Consider the following 23,806-nt stretch of genomic DNA (forward strand, 5'->3'; position numbering starts at 1 on the left):
CTCGTCTCCCACAATCACTCCTTTTGGCTTAGAGTTTTAAAATGAACTTCCTAATGGGGAAAACCCTTCAGAACAAGGAGTCGAGGTTGGTGGTCCCGCACTCTGAGAGAAAGGGGCAGAGTCACCTGAGCTGGGAGTGCTGTGCACTGGGCCCTTGGGGCATCTGCTGTGCCTTCCAGCTCAGGAAGGAGAATTTGGAAGAAGAGGCGTAGGGTGAAGGGGATCCAAGAAGAGGTTGTGATTTGGTGAAGGTGCCTGGTTTAGTGCTGTAATTGTCTTATTTTTTTTATATATATATTTCTTGGAGTAAACATTTTAAATAAACAACATCATTGTTTACTCTGTTTTGGCTTTTGCGCTTCCTTTGCAGAACTTAGCACCTCCGTTTTTCCCAGCTCTCTGCTCATGTGCATCCTGCCTGCCGCCCAGGCCGAGGCTCCCACTAAAGGGGGCTGTCCCAGGATGAGCCCCAGGGGTGGGGATCCGTCCTTTCAGCTTCTCGGCTTAAGCCACACTGGGGTTGGGAGGTGAGTGGAGATCCCAACTCTGTCCCTTGAAGTGTGTGACCCCTGGGCAGGGTCAGCACCTCACTTGCCCCAAAGTTTTTTATACACAGCACACTGAGGCTTTGAGGATGAGGTCAGGCGTGGAAGGCGCCAGAACAGCGATAGGCTTTGTGTGCCCAGAAACATCTGTTGTCGTCCACCTTTCCCCAACTTCGAAAGGGAGCCCTGTGGTCAATAGCGCATGGTCACAAATGTGACCTTCAGTCTGCACTGGCCTGTCATGGGCAGTGTGCTGAGCTCCCACCAGGGGGCGCCAAGAAGCCAGTTGTGTTTATTAGAGGCCCCGTGCATTTTCCATTCTGCCCAGGCTGAGCTACACTGCACAGGCCACCAGCATCTAAACACTGGTGACCTCTTTCTGGAGTCTCAGATGCTGGCTGCTTGGTGTTGTCAGACCCGCCCCTCGCATTGTCCCTATTCCAAGCACCTTGACTGCTTGGAGCCTCCCGCTGGTGCCAAGGGGGATGGAGGAGGGCAGCAGCGGTTATGAGGGCTTCTCAGAATCATTTGGTTTAATAGCATCTCTGTGCCATTAACGCTGGGGGCGGGGGAGTTACACGCAGACATGGAAATAAGGAGTTTTAGGTCTCAGTGGGCATTTCTTCTTAGATACCAGGCTTGACAAGTCTACCCGAGCCTACCCCAGCTGTGCCTTGCCCCTCAGAGGCTATACCTGCAGACCCCAAGGGGACCAGAGCCTCTACCTGCTGAAGCCGGCTGCTCATGAGGCACCTACCACCCCTCCTTGGGCAGGCCCAAGGGGGAGCCCTCTTCATTACCCCATTCTGGACTGTCACATGCTGCTCAAACGTCTAGACCCAGTTTGTTTCAGGTGATAATTTTGACTCCAACCACTTCGCACTACAAAGACATTAAAAGATGAGAACAACTCGGCACAAGCCAGGTCCCCTGTCTGTACACGTGAGGCAGCCTGACCTCGGCTGTCCTAGCAGCTCAGCTCTTCGTCCTTAGCTGCCACCCCTTCCACCAAATGAGGTGGCCACTGCCCAGATGCATTCACAACCGCTAGAGCTTTAATGGGTAGCTGGTAACCACCTCTCAGCTGTAGACAATTTCCGTCTTTTTTCAAGAGTTTCAAGCTGGTAGCATTTGCCACCCCTCTAGGTACTGAGGATGGGGGAACAGGGTAAGGAAGGGGCATGGTGTCTCGACTCCAGGCCCCCAAATAGGGCAAAGAACGCTGTTGCGTGGTGGGTGGCAACAGGCCATTCGTGCCGGGGCAGGGCTGGCGGTGCTAGGCCTGAGTCTGAGGCACCATCCTCCACCATTTAAAGGCAAAGGGCACCCGGCGGATGTTGGCACAGGCGCAGAAGTCTCCAATTTCAGTCAGGTAGCAGTCAAAGTCATTAATGAAGGTGCACTTGAAGCCCAGGGGCTCCAGCAACCGGCTGATCTCTTCTTCTAGGCAGCAGGTGCCCTTGATCTGGGGCCCAAAAGGCTTGGGGATGCCCAAGTTCTTGCCCATCACAATCACCCGCAGCTGTCGGAGAGACAGATAGGCAAGGCCTGGGCAGGCTGGAACCAAGGAAGAGTGCCCCATCCCTCTAAGAAATGCTGTCAGGTTCAATGCAAGGGAAAACCCAGTTGCCTCTGGTTGGACTAGACCAGGAATGGCAAGCACACACCAGCAACCTTCTCCAGGCCTGTGCTGCAACCATCACTAAGCAGCCTTGGCCAGTCCAACTCCTGCTTGACCCTCCAGTGGCCCCCACGTGATTCTTAATGGCAAAACCGAAATCCCGCCTGGCCAAGGTCTGGCTTTGCCAACTTCCCCGGTCCCTTCCTCTACTGTATTTCTCATTCTGGCCTTGAGTCTTGTGCCATCATCTTGCTTTCCTCTCCTGGAAAGCTCTTCCTTCCATCCCTAGCTTTGTCAGTTGACTGCTGTCCATTTTTCATTTCTCAACTCTAGTGTTTCTTTCTCCAAGGAGCTTCTACCACCACTGCCCTGACCTATTCCCAGGGCTGAGGACAGAGTCCTGCTTCATGCCCAGAGGGCCACACAGGTCTTGTCAAATTAAAAGGTGCCCATGCGTCACTGGTGAAAGGGCCTGTGTCTTTGGGCCTCAGGGAAGAAGTCTGCAAGTGTTTGAAGGAACTGATGAGCTCAAATGTCTCAATTCATTCTTAGGGCCCACGTGGTGGGTCACGGTTGCGTGAGAAAGGTCAGGTGTAGGCCTAGCAGGAGTCTCCTATATACACGCACACACCCCAATTTCTCACCTATGCTACATAGGAAGAGTGTTAACTGTGAGCACTTCTGTGGCCCAGATGCTACTGCTCTGGTCATGGGCTCCCTGGACAGGAAGACGCCATCTCAGGGAGCTTCCCCGTGGCCTCAGCCAGCAGAGGCCTTGGCCTTCTCGACTCTGCCGGTAGCACAGCATCCCTGTCTGTGAGGTGGGCCATGTAGTGATGACCCCTGAGGTTGAGGATTAGCCCAGGGCCCAGCCCATGGTCACTACTGGGCAAGACGCCCATCTTGGGCCCCACCCACTGTTCCCCCAAGGGGTCCTCTCACCACCTCACTTCCTCTCAGACCTCCTCGCAGGCTATGCCCCCACTTCTCGTCCAGCACCATGTATATCAAGGGACCAGCCAGAGCTGGCTAAACAGCCCTACCCAGGGGGACATCCAGCCCGCCCCTGTGCTCCTCACCAGGCTGGGGAAATACGGCCTCGCGTAGAGTTTCTTGGTCTGCTGGCTGGAGGGGACGTTCGTCAGCTGCTCCAAGCAGAAGAGCTGTGGGACGTCAATGATGTCCCTCTCCACCAGGCCCAGCTCCCTCCTCAGGACGTCACGGTTCAGGTTAATGCACTTCTATGGGGTGGGAAGGGCCAGGAGAGCGAGTTTATTAGGAACCAAGGGTAATGGCCGGAAGTCGCTCCCATCTCTCCATCACTCGCTGTGTGCTGGAGCCTTACGTAGCATACCAGCCTTCAGAGTGGGCACAGGTCCCTTTTTCTGGGGGAAAGTCGGGGGGACTCAGAGCAAAGGCCTCAAGAGGCCAGAATCTCATGGCCAGTCAATGGCTGGAGCAGCTACTAGGCCTGATTCTACTGTAGCATGTTTCCCCTTTGGCCCTCATTCCTGGCCGGAGTGGGGGACCTGGGCAAGGGCAGGGGACTGGCAAGGATAAGTTCTCAGACCCAGGCACTCTGCTTCCTCCCTTAGGGACAGGAGCTGTGGTCCCCACTCACCCCTTCCCTGCTCAGACCGGCTAATAATGCAGGTGCCCAAGCACTTCCCTGGTCTGACACAGGGCTCACCACCACTGCACACCCAGAATACTGTCCCCCGGGCTCAGAGGTACTGTTTTGACCCCATACTTGGCCGGCTCCTACCCTGTGGTGCCAGGAGGCCTCCCCCGTTTTTGCAGGGGTCAGGGCACCAGTGCACTGTGGCACAGAATGCACCTTGGCTAGGAGCCGTTAGGACCCCGTGGGCAAAGCAGTTGTGTGCTGAATGTGTGACCCTGGGCAGGTCATCGCCCCTTCCCTCCAGGCCTTGGCTTCCCTACTAGAGGTTAGGCGACCTCTCCAGCCCTTGTGCTTCTCACAGCCAGTGGTCCACGTTTCAGAGAGCCGAGATGCTGGCTGATTCTGGACATCGAGCTGACGGGCCTGAGCCCTGAGAAGACTCTGGTCTGTTTCTAAGTCTCTGGTACAAAGAGCTTAGAGAAGTCAGAGATGGGGCTCCTCTGCCAGGAGGATGCTGAGCTACAGCCCTTTTCTGGTCAGACAGAGACACCTTGAGTAGCACAGTGAGTAAAGCATGAACTTGAGAACCTCATAGGTTCAAACCCCAGTCCCCCAACTCATCAACAGGTGAGTGACCTTACCGAGCCCCACTCTCAGACACAAGATGGATTTTACTTCACAGGGTTGTTTCAAGGATTATAGTTAAGGTATCTTGCATGATGCTTGGGCATAGTAGTTGCTCAATTAGGAACTCATTTAGATTGTCAGTGCCTCACCCCCCACTTTCCGGAGAAGGTCCCCCACATCCTTGGCCCCTACCTCCACATAGTCGTTCTGCTTTCTCATGTTTTCATCAGCCAGAAGTTGATTGATGGTCTTGGCCTCCCTCCCTGGAGGAAGGAGAGAGCGGGCAGCATTGTCCAGGATGGCCGACTGGGCAGGTTCTTGGGCCAGTGACTAGGGCAGGTGGCCTGACTAGTCTCCAGGGACCCACCTAGGTCAAAGGTCACATCTGGGGACTGAACAGGGCCCATGAAAGCCCAGGCGGGACATTAACTGCCACCAGCTGCTCTATCTCTGGTAGGAGAGAGGCAGCAGCCTAGGACAGGTTAGCAGATGCCTTCAGCCCCACTCACCTCTCACCTGCATTCTGTGACCTGTACAACCTGCCTACTTTCTACCTGTGATTGTGACCAGGTTATTCAACTTTCCTTTAGTCGCCTCGTATTTACAACGGGGATGGCCGAGTCAGCTGAGGGAACAGCGTAGCATGTAGTATCTGATGTGGTCCATGCTCAGTGCATGTCACTTTCTGTAAGCGCTTCTAAAACGGTGAGATTCCCAGGGCCCACCCCGAAGGCTGACTGAGGAGGTCTGGAGTAGAGCCGAAATCCTACATTTCTAACAAGCTGCTGGCCCTCAGACCACACTGAGCAGTGAGGGTCTAGAGATCTCAACACCCCCTCCCATTTAGAACAGAAATGCTATACAATCTCTGCTGGTCCACTTATGTTTTCCTTAAGGGTAACCGGAAACCCCTGAAGTCCCAGTGCTCAGGGACTTATCATTCCCTGAATAGTTCCAGACACTAGTGTTAGCATCTGGTGTTCCCCACGCAAGGAGCCATCCATATGCTAATTGAGTCACGTACATTCTAGCAGCCTCTCAGCCATCCCAGAACTTCTGGCTCATCTGCCCGTGTTGTCCTAGCACCACCAGAATAGCCTTGACCTAGAACAAGGTGTTCTAATATGGTACACATTATGCTTTCATGCTTCTCTGGGACCCTTTCTACCAGGAAGAACAAAGTGAAACCGCTCTAGAAAGGACATCTGGGGACGAAGGGACGGGTCTCGCCATCCTGTCACGAGGGTTCCCTTACTGTTAGAAAGGAGTTGACTCTCCCTCACATCTTCAAACAGAGGCATGTCTCCGTAGCCTTCCTTCTGTTTCTCCTGGAAGAGTTTGTAGCAGGAGCTGGGGCTGGCCAGGAGAAGCCGGAAGCCCTGGGAGACAGAACTAGCATCAGACTCCAGCTTCCCCTCCAGAAGCTTCCAAGGATCTCCAAAAGAAGATGGGAGACACCCTCTCCAGTCCCCCACACAGACCTTTTCGCCCTCACTCTTGTCCCAGGTGGGGACAAAGCACATGAACTCGTCCACGTGGCCGGTCATCAGCCAGTCTGAGAAGAGTTCTACGGGGGCCTGGACTTGCTGGGCGTAGAGGAAGTCCCGGAGGGCCTTGCTCATGTCCCGGCTCTCTTTGCTTAAGGGGAGATGGAAGGAACAGCCTTTGAGCCGGCACAGCCCAGGCTGGCCACCAACAATCCAAGCGTCAGGCTACCTTCAGGCACCTGACTGTTCCACCCACTGGGCTCAAGGGGCTGGTCCCCAGGGGACGGGGTGGTTATTAAGAATCCCTCACTCTGGCCAACTCAGGACTGAGCCCAGTGATTCCAGACAAAGACTGAACCCTGGGACACAAGTTAGATTAATGGTCACACGTCTTGTGGGAGTGACATCCTGCTGGGTCAATAGGTTAGCCAAATTCCGCATGCTTCAATTCAAAACCTGGAATCACCAAAGATTGAATCATTTGTCTACTTTTCCTTCCTTTAGTCTCCGACGTGAATCAGAAGACTCAAATATCCTTGAGAGTTTGAGGAATGGTCCAGAGCAAATGACCAGCGGGGTCCCATGGGAGTCAGGTAGAGCCAGGTGAACTACCAGGATCTCTTTTTTTTTTAAGACATCTCACCATCATCCGGCCTCTGGCCTCACCTGGGGTAAAAGCTGCTGCCAATAAGGATCCTGCCTAGAGGATATTCTTTCCCTTCGACCTTGACAGGTGGGGACACCATCAGGTTCCCAATGGAATCTATGCTGGCCACCCTGTGGTCCTTGGTGCACTGGATCACGTAGCCAACCCCCGGGCTCTGGAATGAGACCCGGCCAGCAGGGGTGTTAGAGGGGTGGGCTTTAAGCCTCAGTCATACCCCAAACCAGACTCTCAGACTCCCAGACCCTCTTCCCCGAGAGGCCGCCCGGGCCCTCTCCCTTAGTGCCCCATCACTTCTGGGCAGGAACCAGGCCTGAGAGGTTGGACCCAGTTCAGATCGGCCGAACCGAGCCCCCCACCAGTGAGTATTTCATGGGGAAATCTTCGAGCTTGAGGACCCGAGGGGTGTCGAGGACCAAGGAAATGGTCTTGTGAGGAGCCTGGGTGTAGCAGAAGGCCATCTCATCCTGGAAGAGACAGGAAAAGAAGTTTTGAAGTCTTCTCTCCATCAGCTGCTTTCCAGGCTACATCCGGGCTTGCCAGCCACGATACTCCCTGTACCCAGGCCACCTCCAGACAGGGAGTGCAAGAAGAACCCCCTTCTTCCTGCCAACTCCTGCTCAGCCCTCGAAACTCAGCTCAGGCATGACCTATCCTTAGGGGCTTTTCCCTGACCCGTTCGTTACCCTGCTGGTCAAGTTTAAAATGCGGATCACTTAGATTCTTCTCTCGTCTCCTGCACCCAATCCATGAACAAGCCTTCTTGGCTTTATTCCCGAAATACGTTGAGTGAAATCCTGTGTGGTTCCGTTCAGAGAAGCCACCTGAGTTCCTGCGTGCCCTCCGGCCAGTTTCTCCTTTCCTATTCTCGCCCCTTACTGAGACCTACTCTTTCTCAGCTGGAGGGGTCTTTTCAAACCTAAATCGGATCATTCGTACCCGATTCATGCCATCCAGTGTCACCCCGTCTTGCTTCACAGGGTTGTTTCAAGGATGTGTTTCTATTCCTTACCTTGGCTTAAGAGGTCCCCCCACCCCACCACCTTGTGGTCCAGCCCAGACCTGCCTCTGACCTCCTGGATCTGGCCACACCAGCCTTCCAGTCTTCAAATCCTCCATACTCACCCTACATGACGATCTTCAGTCAGCGGTTCCTGTGCCTACAGGGCTCCTGCTTCTAATCCGTCCCCCAACCCCAGCCTTTGCTCCTCATTTCCTGAATTGCAAGATTTTTCTGACCACCCAACACCTGCTTTGGTCTAGTAAGTCTACATCATCTCATCTTCTTGCTTTCACGGCACCTAGAACTCTGTCCATCACTGCTAGAGCAGGGCAGGATCAGTCCCATTCGTTTTTATCTCTCGTCCTTAGAATGGTGCCCAGCACGTGGTAATCACTCAGCTATTTGTGGAGAATAGCGCACCAGGGGGCTTCCTGCTCTGCCAGGGTCAGGCTGGACGCTGGAGTGGAGCGGTGCCCTGGCTCTGACAGCCTAAACCTGAAGGCACCGGACGCTTCGGATGCTTAAGAGTTAAGGTTAGGTGTTCTACGATCTTGAACCATTCTGAAATGGGAGGAAGTTGGACTCTAAGCTCTATTCCTTGGTGGCTATGACTTAGGTAAGTTGTTTCATCTGAGCCTCCACTAAAGTCATCAAAACAAAGACGCCTCTACTTAGGCTTAGCTTTTCTGGGAAGCGGAGTCTCCCCTGTCCCCTTCCCCACAGGCAGGTCTCCCCTGGTGGAGCGTTACCTGGAGCCACCTGCCCAGGCGGTTGGGGTCCTCGTAGACAGAAGCTACCTGGCTGTCACTCTTCTCGCCGAGTTCCGTTACCGCACTCACAAAACCCTGGACCTGCAGCTCCCTGTCACGGGAGACAAGCCAGCTCTGCGAAGGCCTTCGAGGCTCCCCCATTGGTCACGATCTCGCTGGTCAGGAGTAATTATGCCCCCGCCCACAAGGTGAGCAGAGTGGCTTTTCCCCCTCCGTCATGGAGCACAAGCTGATAGCTCAGAAAACGTCTTGCCCAGCATCACTCAGCTTAGCTCATAACAGAGCCAGGTCAAGAATTGTTAGTATCGGTCCCCACTCTGGTGGCCTAGGACCCTGCAGTCACACTCCACATATGCCTTCTACCCCCTGCCCCAGGCAGTTGGGGAGCCGCCCCAGGCTCTCCCACCTTGGTCTACCCCGAGGGCTGACTCTACTCTCCCCGAGGGGCTGTATTTTTTCCCCTGAGAAGCCAAGAAGCTAAGTGTCCCCTTGAGATGGCCATGTATTTGCGTAGGTGGCAGGGGTTGGGTCTGGAACCCTGGGATGTCATCATGCACAGAACCTTGGGATGTTAGCACTGTTACACTGGTCTACAGTGGACATCTGTTCCTTGTTGGAGATAAACATGATGTTTGCAGCCTTTTAAAAAGACCCATTTTATAAATAGATCCTCACAAGCTGAATGCTAGCAAGGTCATTCTATTGGGAAGTGTCACAACTGGGAATCTAATCTGGTTCCAGGTATATGATTCGCATTGCTATTTTATGCTACTATTTCAAAGAATCCATTTCTCAGATCTACACAGACAGGGCGACAGGGACTGACTAGCCTGACGAGGTCTAGAACGGATGTGTCCCGGGTCTTCTGTGGCTAAGCTGGGTCAAGCCGTACCTGAACAGCACCCCTATGGGGGCTCCTAGCATGAGTTCAGGAGATGCCTCCTGTGAATGAACGGACTTCAGATACAAAGGACAAAGGAGAAAGATCTGGTGTCTGGACATCAGCAAAATCCCTCAAGCTCTTCCCTTTTACCTTCTCGTTCTGAAACCTGGCGTTCCTCTGAAGACCCTGCTCCCCAGCAGAGAAGAACTATTTTTCTTCTTCACCCCACTGGGCCTGGAGAAGGGGTGTGGGTCCTCTTTGCCACCTGTAGCTGCCTTCAGGCCATCCTGGCCTCTTTAGATCCTTGACTTGACAGGTCTTTTTTCCTACCCCAGCGCAGCCCCCTCTCTCTGCATCACACCGCTTCCGAGACCTTCTAATATGCGGTCCGACCCCCTCCTTCTCCTGCTTGCCCCATCTAGTCCCTGGGCCAGCAGTTTGACCTCGTCGGGTCCTCTGGCCCTTGACTGCTCTCATTCCCATCACCCTGCTTCTCCACCTGTGTCTATGATGCATCATCATAATTACACCCTCATCCATCATCTACCTGGATCTATTTGCTTGGAAAACCCCCGACCCTAGTTAGACCCAGTTCCACATTTATTCCCTAGAATTAAAATCACCAAAAGTCATCAAAGAAAAGCCCATGGTGACTGGTCGAAACAGCCACCCTGAACAGGTCCTTAGCCCTGGACAGCCATCCTAACGATTTCCGAGCCAATTCTCTCCACTGTCCCTCCTGGGGACAGAGCTGTCCTTGTACCTATTAGGCCAATTTGACATATAACCTACCATCTTGGTTCTCAAGCTTGCCTTTTCTCTATCAGATTTTCCTTCTCTGCTAGATCAGTCATTAGCTTTATTCCCTGCTTCCTACCTTAAATAAGAACAGCCTTCCCTGAGCCCCATATCCCCTCCTAGCCTCTCCCCTTGAGACCGTTTCTCTGCAGTTCTGCAAAGTACTCCCTTTGTGCTCTTCCATCGTGCTTTCCCACCCACCATTCGGGATTTGTCTGCGCAGCGGCCTCCGTCTTGCCCAGCCCAGGGGGCCCCTCATCCTCCTCCTCTGGGGTTGCATACAGTTGGCCCCTTTCCTGGCATCACCCTCTTCACTCTTCTGATTTTTATCCAAACTCCCTCTTCCTTCTCCAGCTTCTTTGCTAGACTGTCTCGAGCCACGCGTTTAGGTGACTCCAGATCTCCCTGCTCGGGCTTCTTCCCCGTGTACACTCACCGCTCCGATGAGCTCAGCTAGGCCCGTGGCTCTGAACACCCTCCAATGCCAGGGGCACCCGGACTTGCCTCAAGCCTCCAAACGTTCCCTCGAGCTCCACTTCGAAGCTCACCGAGTGCCTCCAGCTTTAAGTCTCCAGAACCAAAGCACCAATTCTATCCTACCTCAGGCAGTGGCACCCCCACTCACCTTGTTGCGGACCCCAAACCTAGGGGACACTCTTGTTTCTTTGCACCCCATACATCAGCTTATGTGGGGGGAGGTAAAGGATTCAAAGCTATCCTGGATCTAACCACTGTGTTCCCACCCTGGCCTGAGCCGCCGCCACGTCTGACTTGTAACAGCTGGGCTGGCCTCCTGCCTGTTTGTACTCATGGTTTTCTGCTTGGCTGGAGCGATTGGGCAGACAGGACCCTTGGTGTGGCTTTCCATGGGTTTTACCTGCCAGGGCCCTTTCTGCCCTTCTCCCTGGGTACACGGTGACCCAGAGAGAGACGGTTCCTGACCTCCCTGCAGTTGGGTGTGACCCCGTGCGCCTCTTCAGGCCGTTGGCATGTGAGCAGAGCTTTTCAGGAAATTCCCAGACTCCAGCAGTGACACGTGGGCAGTTTTTCCCGGACATTGATGCTTCCTTTTTCCCACGGGCCAGGATTCAGAAGTGCCTGTGCCCAGCTTCCATCATAAAGATAAGGCTGCCTCCCCAGGGGAAAGCATCATCACGAGACTGAAAGGAACCAGGGTCCCTAATTGACAGGGGGAAGACAGTGCCACCCTCCTTCCTGCGGGCATCTAAGTGAGAGAAAGTTAACTTTAAACCACTGCATCTAGGATCTGCTACAGTCCCAGAGGCTATGCCCTGAGCCACAGGGCCCACGAGGCCCCCCTCCTGTCCTTGGCCACATCCTCGTCTCCTTTGTCCTCCCTGCCTCTCACCTGCTTCCTTCCAGCTCTGCAGTCTTTCTTTCTGTCTCTAGAACAGACTTTTTTCCACCTTGCTTTATGGCACCTGATACTACCTGAGGTCATGACACCTACTTGTCGGTCTCCCCATAAGACTAGGGGAGGAACTTCGCACTCACTGCTCCCTCCCTCACATTGTAAATGTTCAAACTCGTATTGTTGACCGTCTTAGGGACCAGGCAGCTCAAGTGGAAGGATTTAACATCCCTGGTCAGAAGTCTAGTCTCCTTTACTTGGCTGCCCGGACAGAAGGGGGTAGTAGGTAGGGAAGCGGCCTGGCACAGGCAGCCTGAGGGATTCTCACTTGCACAGGTAGACCTCCAGAGGCATCTGGGTGCTGGGGGTAAAGATGCAAGGAGCCACCCGGAACACCACTGTATCCTTGTGTACCAGGGTCTCTGGGATTGACTGCAATAGAAGAGACGATCCCAGGGTCCCATCGGTGACCTGGTTCCACATCCACTCTCTCCCCCGTCCCCCATCGAGGTCTCCAGATGCTCAGCCCAGCCCACCTTGAGGCTGGACTGTCCTCTGCAGCTCTTTCCCCCAGAGGTGGAGTGAAACCCTAGCTCTACCCGCCAAGCCTCGTCCTCCCCTCTCCTCCCAGCTGATGGAGATGTCCCTTCCCCAGGGCAGTGTGTGTCCTCGGGGACTCACTGGGTCTTGAGATTCTTCCACCAGGGAGACAGAGTAGGAAATCAGGCCGGAGAAGTCGGCAGACGGGAACTCTATGGCTTCGACGTAGAAGGTCTCCTTCAAGTGGCTCTCGAGCGGAGCAAAGGTGTAGGTGTGCTGGCCTGGCCCCAGCACCAACTCGAAGGGGCTGGAGCCACCTTCTGGGAAGGAGAGGAGGAACAGACCAGCTGCCACCACACCCGATGGCCCAGGGTACCGGTTCCCTCCTCACGTCAGAAGCCAGGCTGGAAGCTCTCGGACAGGAGCCCAGCTCACTTCTCTGTCTTTACATTTCTAGTGTTTAGGGACAAGAGCCGCTTGCTCACCCACACATTTCGAAGGCCTATTGCATGCCGGGAGTGGGGACCCGGATAAAAATGCCTGCCTTCGAGTTCAGTCTGGGGTTCAAGACTCACAGTGGGTCATTCTATGTATTGATTAACTTTGGCGGGGAGTATTATATAAAGTCTTAAAGTGTGCAAAGGTGGGCTTGGTGGCCTCACCTGAAAAGTCCAACATGAACTAAGCACCAGGAAGTGTCAGAGAGAACTGTCTACTGGATGGATCAGGCTCCATTGAGGGTTTCTGAATGAGAGAAGTTCCTATCATGGGCTAAGCCCATTTCCTTCTGCTTTTTTAGATCATAGAATGCCATGCACGGAAAAAGAGAGAAGCAAGGTGACCACACGCTGTGGTTGTCCCCAGTTAATTCGATCCCAAATCTGTCCTTTCTCCATCTCCAGAGATGAGCCTGTCTCAGGGCCACTGGGCTCCCTCACCTGGACCATTTCTCCCTACTTGGCCTTCCTGCCATAGTCCCCATCCTTCTGATCCCTTCCCTGTGTGGCAGCCACAGTTCTGATGGTGGCTTCTCTGGCTCAAAGCCTGTAGATGGATTCTGATTTTAGAAAATCCCAATCTAGGGCTACCTTGGCCACCGAAGCCCTGAAAGATCTGGGCACCACATCCTCCTCAGACCTCGTGCGTAGCAGGTGTCAACTGCCTTGGTCTCCCAGCTCCCCCAGCATGCCAGCAGATGGCTGCTGTGGCCATGGCCATCCCCAGGGCACAGGCACAGCACTGGTTCACTGGCCTAGTTTTCAGCACAGTGATGGCCTGAGTTGGGGCCATAACCTTCAGACGGATTCTAGCTACGAGCATTTCTACAGGAAAAGCCTCCTTATAGTCACTGGGAGTGCTGGCTGTGGGCTTGGCCTCAGTCCCCTCACCTCTGCTGCTGCTGGCTGTATGGGCTGGGCCAGCTGAGAACACTCCTGGGGACTCCTGCTTCTAGTCTACTTGGAGGCTTCTCTGCTGGCCCTAAGCCAGGCCTTGAGGGGTCCGACTAGTAAAGTCTTCTACCAGGACCCCCGCAGGTCCCCAACACAGAGGCACAGCAGAGGTTCCGGCTAGGCCCAGGACACAGAGCAAACACTAACTTGAGCTGTGTTCTCTTTATCTACCTTCCAGGTACCACTGGGCCTAGAGGTAGGGCAGGTGTCCTGTCCTTCTCTAGACCACTTCTTCATTCCTCAAGAATCCTAATCCCTTTGAAAACCATATCAGATAATGCCGCTGCCACGTTCCTCATTGCACGTGACCACCACCCTCGTCACCCTCCATGGATCGTTCCAGTCCTCGCTTGTCTCCACCACCACTGTGGTCAATGCCACTTACACCACAGACAAGGCCATCCGTACAGTCCGCACTCCTCTTATGTCAATGGATGGGAGTTCTGCACTGTCTGTGGTGCCAGTTTCAATGCTCGTGGCCCAGCCACCACCTCCGAAACAGACTGGACAACGTCTTCCTCTTTTTAGCTCATCAATACGCCCATCTCAGTGATTCGACCCGAGCCCCAAATCTTCCCAGTGCCAGTTCCTTCCCCTCCCTCCCCTTGTCAGCCCCCTCACATTCCAAGATCCAGCACTACGCCCACTCCCCAGCCCCCCGTCAGCTCCCACACGTTAGACCTCAACTCTGGTCCAACCAAGCCCGTAAGACTCTGGCATCTGAGCAGCTGGAGAAACCACCTCATTGAAGGACCTCACTGAAGATATGAGCAAACCTCAGAGCCGGCCCTCAGCACTGTCCAGAAACACTTGTTCGCACCTCCTACTTCCCATATTCTCCGAGTATGGTGCTCTCATTCCTACGATTTTCTCCTAGATCCTGTCCCCTTCCACTGGGACAGCCCCATCTGCAGCCACCTATGCTGTGTGCTACCGTCTTCAGATACTAGCCTCCTCCACACCCCCACCCCCACAGAGTGACCCCCAGCTATCACCCTCTACGTGCTCCTCTTTATGGGAATTCCCTTCCGTGGTCTGTATTCACCGTGCCCGCCCATCTTCAGTCTGGCGTTTATCCTCACTGTTATCAAACTCACTAATGCCTTATTTTGGAAACTAAGCTTTACCACGGATCTCATTAGTCTCTCGACAGCATCCGCCACGGTTGATCACCACCTTCGTGAAGGCTCCCTCTCTAGCTTCCCATTTCTAAGATATAGCAAAGGAGGCTGAGAACATGCTTTTCAGAATCACTTGGACGACTTATTAAAACACAGTGGGCTGTGTATCCCTGACCTAGATTTGAGTAATTTTAAGTAAAAACAACAACAACAAAAAAAAACAGGTGGGTAGTTTGACATACACGTGATTAAGTAGGGCATCTTTAGCAGGCTGTGAGACTCGCTGGCCTCCTGCGCAGGCTCCAAGGACTGCCCAGCCCGGTACAGCCCAGCCTGCCTCAGAATCGCCTCAAGGGGACAGAGCAGCCTTCGCGGCCTGAACAGGGCTTTGACCCATAGGTTTCTAAGGCTCATTCTGAGCTCGCAAGTAGAAGGGCCGCATACAACCTGGGCTGCCTCTTCTGGCTAGTCCCGGGTCACTTCCAAGTTCGGCTCTGACCCATGGTCTGCAGAAGAGATGGAATGGGAGATGCTGAGCTGAGACCCTCTGAGGTATGCCCTCCATGCGGGAGACAGAGGTGGTCTGTTATGATAAACCACAGGGTTCACCAATTGCCCAGCTAAAGCTAAACGTGGCTTTAACGAGCTAGCACACTAGCATAGGCCTCCAGAAGCCAAGAACTAAATTTCAATTTCAGGAATTCAGAGGCGCTGAATTCTAAACCTGATTAGGGAAGTCCAAAGACTTGTTTGTTCAAGCGTATGGTGCTAGCGTCCAGCGTGCCCACTTTCTAAACCAACAGCCCTTAGACCTTTCTAGAATAGGGACATGCCACCTGCCTGCCAGACTGATAAAGGCTGAAAGTGGCGGTGTGTGCTGTGGTGCCTGAGGTGGACGTGCTAGCATACCTGCTACTGGTTTCTTGGCTTCTCTGAATTCTGGAAACTTAATATGGTGGGATCCTGGTTAAGAAGTGAAGATGGATTCTTCTAGCAGAAGTAACTGGGAAAGGAGGTTATCTAATCTGTATAAGGCAATCATTATTTTAGTTATCTTGCGTTTCTCTTCTTCCAGATGTGAAAATTGTGCAGGATTAGGCACTATCGACACCTGTGTTGGAGAAAGTGGCCTAGAGGTACAACTCACCCACGTGTGTAGACAGCCTTAGGTGAAGGTGCCAGTCAGACAATCCTAGGAATATAAGTCTGGCCACAGCAGACCTTGACTGCACCTCTAGGTCCCAGTGGGATTCTGAAGGCTACCCTGCAGCGTGGGGGGTGTGGCCACAACTCATCCTGGAAGTGAGACTAGACAAAGCTGGAGCTGGTACAACACTCACCTTGGGGCCGGTAGACTCTCGCCTTCTCCGATTCTTCCTCCGAGGTGTGGAGAACCAGTCGGTGGTTCTTTAAAATGCAGGCGGGCCCCTGAACATTCAGCATCATCTGGGACAGATTCTTTATTTCTGAGCAAGATACAAGGCAGAAGTTCAGGGCTTCTGGAGGCCAGCACTCCAGGGGTGGGGGGCTTGTGTATCGGAGCCTGAGGACCCTCTTCCTCCGTCTCTGGCCCAAGCTGCCCAGGCCTGCATCATGTCTTGTTCCCTGCATGGCCACAGGCGACTTGCAATCCTCAGGGCCCGCTTCACTTTGAGAGAGGATAGCATTCAGCCTACATGGTAGTAAGTAGATGCCCCCCACAAACACCTAGAACAGGGCCTGGTGTAGTCAGGTCGTTGAAGGGTCCCCTCCCTCCTCCTCTGTCTCTGGCCCAAGCTGCCCAGGCCTGCATCATGTCTTGTTCCCTGCATGGCCACAGGCGACTTGCAATCCTCAGGGCCCACTTCACTTTGAGAGAAGATAGCATTCAGCCTACATGGTAGTAAGTAGATGCCCCCCACAAACACCTAGAACAGGGCCTGGTGTAGTCAGGTCGTTGAAGGGTCCCCTCCAGCCTTGGGGTGAACTAAGACATTTGTTTTACTGCTAAGACCTAGAACCCAGGTCCTAACCACAAGTCAGGTCCAGACCCAAGATTGTGTTTGCCCGAGACGGTCCGGGTTCCTGCCCCAGGCTCTGAGAGGGTTTTTAGGGAGAGTCTTATGTACCCTTTGTGTCTTCATTTAATCTTCTCAACCACCTCGTGAGGCCAACTGTATCATGCCCACTTTACAGATGCCGAAACAAGACCAGGGATGTTAACATGCTCAAGTTCACAGCCAGGAAATTAAAGTTACCTGACATTAGATCCCATGTTCTTCCCGTGGGGCCATGTGGCCTCTTTCTTCCCACTTACCAACTTCAAGCCATTGACAAGCGACATCAGCCTGGAACCCATGTTTGCTGAGGGGTAAGGCAGGAAAGCCCCAGAGCAGGGCACAGCTCGAGGAGGAAAGGTAGTCATAGTCCCAGGTCAGTGGCTAGTTCTTTCTTACCCTCTGAAAAGAACACCTTCGTCGTCCTTTTGTCTGTAAGCTGGACCATGTCAGGAGGGCTACAGTTTACAAACAGGATGGCACCCCAACCACCGGGGCCCCAGATCCAGTTTTTCTGCAAAGAAAAAGCAGGAAGATGTCAGGTAAACCCAGATGCTCCCCAAGGACAGAACCAAGGGGCAGAACCAAGCCTTTTCTCCAGAGTGACAGGGACCTCTAGGTCAGAATTTGCCAACCCAAGAGCCTTATAGCAACATGAAGGTAACATCAGGTAAGTGGGCCAAGAGAAAGGGGAAAAAAATCTAGAGATAGTTATGAGTTTTCTACCTTGTGTCAAGGGAAGTAGAGACTGAGGCCAAATAGAGGAGACGTGTCCATCCAAAGGGGACAGCTGACCTCCTGTTCTAGCTGACTATACGACCAGGCTAGGATACGAGCGTAGTGTCACCAGACATACTTTTGAAAAAGCTAGAATTTAACTTCACAACCCCTGAGCAGTATTGCAGCAGTTTGACCTGAGATGCCATGAAGGTGGAACAGAGCCGGATCTGGCTCGGGGGCCCCAGGCCTGCACCCTTCCCCCGGCAGCCTCACCTTAGCCTGTTGGTCACTTGCCATCTCGACGTGCCCACTGCGGTAGATGTCCACATCCAGGGAGACCGCTGCAACAGGGGGGAAGGATATCAGCTCCCTGGACCTGCTGGGTGGAGCCTCAAAGCTGCAGCTAACCCCCAGGGCTGCCCAAGGCTGGTGCCAGGGCCATCCAGCCCTTTGGGCACACTGTCATCTCAGCAGAAGTAAGTTCCTCAGAGGCAGACTGTTTCTTGTGAGCAAGTCTGGAGAGGCCCAAGTGCTCACATGTCTCCCCCAACCTCTTGGGAATTCATAAAACAAGTTCCCTGTGGTCATGATGCCATTTTGTGCCTCTTGGCCTCCACCCAGGTGGTTCCTACCTGGGAGGGCCCACCTCCTTAGCCTTCTGGAAAGCTCGTGGCACTCTAAGACATAGGAAAGGCTTGATACATGGCAACTGCAAGCCCCGTTAGAGCTTAAGGATCCAGGCTCCACTCCAGTATCACCAGAGGCCCCTCCTACTGTCTTTACATCCCAGCCACTCCTCCCCCAACATAACTGACCACCGTATGACTTTGTTCATAGCTCTTGTCATCTGACATGCTATTTTGCAACTGGAACGTCAAGGGCCGTAGGAACAAACCTTGGTTGCTGCTGCATACTTGGCACCTGGCACAGATGCTCAGGACCAGATGCCTGCTGCAAACCAGGTACTGTGCTAGGTCCTAGGGGTCCAACGGCACGCAAGTCAGGCCCTATCTTCTTCAGACGTAAAGGTGTGTGCATGGCAGAAAGGGTGAATAAGTAAAACGCACGTGTGTCTGATGGTAAAAGTGCCTTAGGAGACTAAGAAGTGGATGAAGGGGAGTTGTTTCAGTTTTAGGGGCTCAGAGAAGTTTTCCAAGTTGAAATGTGAACTGAGACCCAGAGGAGGCCCCCAAGGATCTGTGTTAATATCTGGGGTAAAAGCAAATAGGAAGGGGGCAAGTTCGAGAGTCAAAGCAGCCAAAGCGCCTAGAGCACGATGAACAGGGGCAGGAAGACGAGGCCATGGGTCAGAGGCAGCATGGGCTGGCTCAGGTAGCGTGGGTAAGGGGACGCTGGCTTTAATCCAAGGATATAGAAACAGCGGATGCTTTGATCTGAGGAGACGTCATCTGATAACCTCTTACAGGGGACCGAATCAAGACTGGACCTATAGAAGGGCAAGGATGGAGCAGAGAACCCCACTAGGGGACCTTTGCAGTGACACAGGCAGGAGATGACAGTGGCTCGGAGCAGGCCAAGAGCATTGAAAGTGGCAAGTAGCTGAATTCCAGCTAAACTCAAGGTCGCACAGACAAGATTCACGCATTGACATGAGTCAAGAATAAGGGTGAGGCCAGAATTTGTGGCCTGACCAGCTAGAATAGACTATTTACTGTGATGAGGAAGATAATTAAAAATAAGTGTTTGGGGTAAAGAATCAGTACAATTTGGGGTATGCTAAGTCTGAGACATTGGATACTTATCAGTTGTGCTGGGTCAGCGAATATCCAAGCCAAGTTGATGGGAGATGCCTGGCTAGAGTCCTGGGAATCGTCACTTTTTTGGAGCCGCGTGACTGGCTGCCTGAGGCCGGAAGCACTTCTCTGACAGACTTGAGGGGTGAGCCACAAAGGATGCAGCAAAGGGATCTGAGAAGGAACAGCCAGCTAGGTAGGGGGAACCAAATGCAGGGTCCCTGAAGTGTTTCAAGGGAAACGCATTGAGGAAGGATAACCAGTTGGCGTAAACACGGACAAAGGTCAAGGTAAAAGGAGATAGAGTTGACCAGCAGACTTAGAGTAGAAGTTGTTAGGGTCCTAGAAAAGGGCAGTGTTGGTGGTGGGCGTCTCATCGGAGTTTGAGATTCAAGAGAAAGGGAAAAATTGAGGATGTAGAGATGACTCCAAAGCAGCAGAGAGGTGGGGAGTTTGAGTTTAGAAAAAGGTTTAAGAGAATTCAGTACAGCTTATTCCTTAATAGGCATAATAGGAAAGATCCGGAAGAGAAGGGGGAAGGGATGGCAGCTTCCTACATAGTAAGAATTACTAAAGGAATGTTCTTGAATGAGCGAGAAGGATCCGGCGTGATAAAGTTAACTTTGGACCAGACACGTCATCCATCGTAACAGAGGGGAATGTCAGCACCAGCCACAGGTAGGTGGGTAGATGGGAGCACGTGGAAGTTCCAATTGCTTGTTCTCAGAGACTTACGTCAGCAGTGGGTGAGGGTGGGGGAGAAGTGGCTGAGCTGAGGCCGGAGTGAGTGTGTTGACTGAATCCACTTAGGACACTTGGAAGGTATCTCAGTACAGAAAGAGCCCCTTCCTCTGGCTTCCGGCCAAGCCCACCCCTCATGCAGTGATGGGAGCAGCACTCACCAATGCCAGTGAGGTAGAGCTCAGCTGTGGCCATGGGGACCTCCTCGTCGGGCTCATAGTATGAGACCGAGACCTGTGGAGACAGTACCCAGCACCCATGGGAACACTGGAGGACAAGAGGCAGGAGCAGGACCTCGGCCATGTACCCGAGTCTGGCTTCTTGACCTTGGTCTCACATTACAGCTTCTGATGTCTCATCGTGAGTGGTACAGGCCCACTGGACTGTAACTAGGACTAGGTCAGAATAACCCATTTAACATGCCATGACCACTGCAGGCATGTCCACGCTCAGGTCTCGCAATAACCCATCCAGGTGGGCTCCACCCCTAAGGGCAGAGGGATCAAGGGACTTGCCCTATGTCATTCATCCAGAAAGGGGTGGCACAGGATTGACGATCCAGGCTGCCCGGCTCTGGAGATCAAGCTCGAAACCATGTTCTACACCCTGCCCACTCTACCTGCCCTCTTGGGATTCCACCTGTTACCCATGAGGTAGGCAGTGAAGAAGTGGAGCCTCCAGTAAACTGTTCACTCATGATTGCCAGATGGGAAGGGGGTTGGGGGCAGGGTGAAAAGGTGAAGAGATTAGTACAAATTGGTAGTTACAAAATAATCACGGGGATGTGAAGTACAGCATAGAAAACAGTCAACCGTACTGTAATGGCTATGTATAGCGCCAGGTGTGTATTATTCAGGGGACCACCTTGTGTTATATAAATAACCATTATGCTGTACACCTGAAACTAATATAAGACATTGAATGTCAACTCTAATGGAAAAATAAGAAAACCTGCTCGCTCGGAAGGTCGTGGGACACACCCAGGGTGTATGGAAAGACAGGAATTGGAACTGTCTTTCCTGTGTCCCGAACCAGCCTCTGCTTCTAGAGGGGCCTTTATACTTTAGACAAAGACTTGTCCTTCAGCCACTGGCCTTGACCACAAGCCTTCATCACTCAGCGGAGAACCAAACTCTAGCTAGGACCGTGCTTACAAGCACGTGACCAACACCTGATCCTAAACAAAAGTTTTTGTCCTCCAAGATCAAGTATCTACGTAGACCACTCCTGACGGTGCCGGAGGTTGAGACCTGGGCAGAGAATGCTTCTCCGGTCATCTGGGCTCAGCTGGGACACATTACAGCTTGAATTCTCACCTGGGAGATGCATAGTTCTTATCTAAGTGTGCTACCTGCCTCTTAGGTAAGTGCCTGCCCCGGGCACACCGCGTAGAATGGGTATGTAATACCCAGCTGAACCCTCTGCCAACTCACGGCAGACCACTCAGGCAGGGTCTGCCGACAGGGGTCCCCTAGTCCTGAACGTGCTTCATAGGTTGTTCTCATCCTCAGTGTCACAGTGGAGTCGCCTGGAGAGCTGTGGACTACCGATGCCCTTAGCCCACCCAGGTTGATCTAATTGGTGGGTGTGGTGGGAGTTGGGTATTAGAGTCTCTGGTGATTCTAATTACTCTGCAAGAGTGATCTTCACTACAGAACACTTAACCTCCGATGGCCCTGACGGCCTGTTCCACTAGGTGGAAGTCAACCCCCGCCTGCCACAGATGCCCCATTAGGAAGGCGGCTTACCCAGGAGAAAGGGCACAGACTTAGGCTTAAATCCACTCTAGTTACGCTTAGGTCACACTGCGCCTCATGTAAAACAGGGCAAAGCCAACCTCTTGAAATGTGACAAAGTACCAGAACATAGCACGTATTTAATACACATTAGCTCTTAAGTTTCATGAGGATTGCCACAGGCAGAAGACCAGCCTGAGCCAAAAAGCCCATTTGAGTTCTGCCAAAACCTTTTAAAAGCCTGACTTTAAAAGCAGCTGCTTTGGAAGCCAGCCCAGCGTGACGGTCAGAGGAGGTGGACATGCTTGAGCTTGCATGCCGATTACTGGCCTGGACAGGGCACTTTCTCTCAGTGCCTCGGTGTCTTCATCTAAAATGGGGACATGGAGTGCCGCCCACCCCACGGGTTGGTTGCAACCATTAGAAAGTCTCAGACGTGCGAAACACTTGGCACCGAATTTCATAGACTCAGAGCCCACGAGCTGAGTTAGCGCCTCCCACTCCGGGCCTACCTTGTCCCCGTCGGTGGCAGGGCTGGGGGACGTCATCTTGACCAGCACATCCATGGGATCGGACAGGGACCACCGGGTCGTGGCAGGGTCCTCGCTGGTCGTCACCGGGACTGCATTGCGGATATCAACCAAGACCCCCGGAGAGCCACTGACGGTGAAGGACTCGCACTTGTGCGGGGCACACCTGGTTTGCCCAACACGGAGACAGAGATAAGGGCGTGAGAGACTTATCTTCTCAGCCTAGGGTGCAGCTGGCATGGTGGGGGTGGCTCTCCATTCTCTCCTCAAGGTGTTGAGGCACCCTGGTTTAAGGTCAGGGCCGTTTTGGGGTCCTAACACGACTTCAGCTTTACTCCTACCATCCCCCACTCCGAGGACCCCCCACACCCCCCTTATCCTCCCTCCAATGAGCTCTAGCCTTACCTTCCCACTAATGCTCTAGAAATCACCAAAGTTATGCCTTATTTATAAACTCTCAACTCCCCATGAGGAAAAGCCACGAGGGATCGCTGTAGGGGAAAAAACACGGCCCAGGACCACGAGGTCTGTCCTGTGACCCTAGGGAAGACCTGGTCTCTTGTGAGTGCAGCGCCTCCCCGCTGAGTCTCCAACATACAGGGGGGTCTCCCTTGAGACCCAGCCTCACCCCCATTTCACTGGTAAGAGGACCAAGAGAGGGCAGGGCACTTGTTTCTGAGGCCCCACAGCCTGTAAGGGGCAGAGGCAGGATTTAGATCTGAATCCTGCAGCATCAGGACTAGAAGGCCCTCAGACACCCAGATGAGGCTCCTAGAGCTAAGGCAGGATGACGAGGTAAGATGCAGAGAAGGGAGGGAACCCCAGACCCCTACACAAACCAGGGGCGGCCCCAGGAGGGGAGCCAGGCGCCAATCTCCCTACTCGGACCTGCTTCCCCCTGCCCCTAGCCAGCCCTGGCAGTGCCCTACGCTGCTCACCTACTGAGATCCAAGCAGATTTCTGTGCCCAGTACACAAATGACATGTTCAGGGCTGTCCAGGGACAGGTGGATGATGCCCTGGAAGGCCATAGCACTGCCCACCAAGCTGACCACCCTCACCCAGCACGGCAGCCTCAGGTGACCCTGGAGCTCCCTGCTGTCCTCTCCTTTTATGGGCTCAGGGCCTCTCCAGCCCACCCCCTTGTTAAGGAGGCTTCAGCAGCTGCCCAGGAGTGACTTTCTCCATCAAGGCTGCAGAGGAGCAGGTGGGGTCAGAACCGCTTCATCACTCATTTATTAGGCAGCCAGTATCTGCAGACACAAGGCCCATCCGAGGCTGTCTGCTTAGGTCTCTGCCCTTCAGCTGGGAGAAAGAGGGGCTCTAGAACTAGCAAGCTGGCCACAGCACTGGAGAACTGACTCATTTGGAAGCTGTCAGGAGCAAGTGTCTGGGTGGCAGCCAGTGGCAGCAGCATCAGGCTCTGGAACCTCAGTTGTAGGGGTGGGGATGGTTCAAGGAAATTGACAAGGCAAGCCCTGTAAACTACCGAGCCATGGGATCTCCACGCTCTGGTGGTTGCAAAAATGATCACGGGAGCTCGTTAAAGTTGTAGCTCCTGGGCCTGGCAGGTCTGTAGCGTGGTCCAGAAACCTGGGTTCCATCCCCAGGTGAAGAGGAGCAGCTTGTCCACCTCTGTGTCACCAGCCTCTCCCCAATCTAACGATCCCTTGCCTCCAGCTCATCTCTGGCCAGCTGTGAGAGCAGATAGGCGGGCAGGTGTGGGTGGTGAGAGCATACACATGTGGAGCACCTCCTGCCTGATTAATTTTGCCAAGTCCTTTTCA

The 23,806-nt window shown here is 53.4% G+C and overlaps 1 protein-coding gene across 1 annotated transcript; it reads right to left on the minus strand.

Moving 5' to 3' along the window:
• Window positions 1–1,432: 1,432 nt before the first annotated feature.
• PADI6 (peptidyl arginine deiminase 6) lies at window positions 1,433–23,068 on the minus strand. Its single transcript, XM_006914308.2, has 16 exons — window positions 22,959–23,068; window positions 22,003–22,186; window positions 19,916–19,988; window positions 17,533–17,600; window positions 16,939–17,053; window positions 15,844–15,969; window positions 12,073–12,251; window positions 11,720–11,823; window positions 8,318–8,429; window positions 6,925–7,032; window positions 6,568–6,722; window positions 5,896–6,052; window positions 5,670–5,793; window positions 4,607–4,677; window positions 3,246–3,407; window positions 1,433–2,067 (listed from the first exon to the last, which is right to left on the minus strand). The coding sequence occupies exons 1-16, from the start codon at window positions 23,048–23,050 to the stop codon at window positions 1,822–1,824; spliced, it is 2,076 nt and encodes a 691-aa protein (XP_006914370.1). The 5' UTR covers window positions 23,051–23,068; the 3' UTR covers window positions 1,433–1,821.
• Window positions 23,069–23,806: the final 738 nt, after the last annotated feature.

Source organism: Pteropus alecto, unplaced genomic scaffold, assembly GCF_000325575.1.
Source record: "Pteropus alecto unplaced genomic scaffold, ASM32557v1 scaffold125, whole genome shotgun sequence".
Classification (NCBI taxonomy): domain Eukaryota; kingdom Metazoa; phylum Chordata; class Mammalia; order Chiroptera; family Pteropodidae; genus Pteropus; species Pteropus alecto.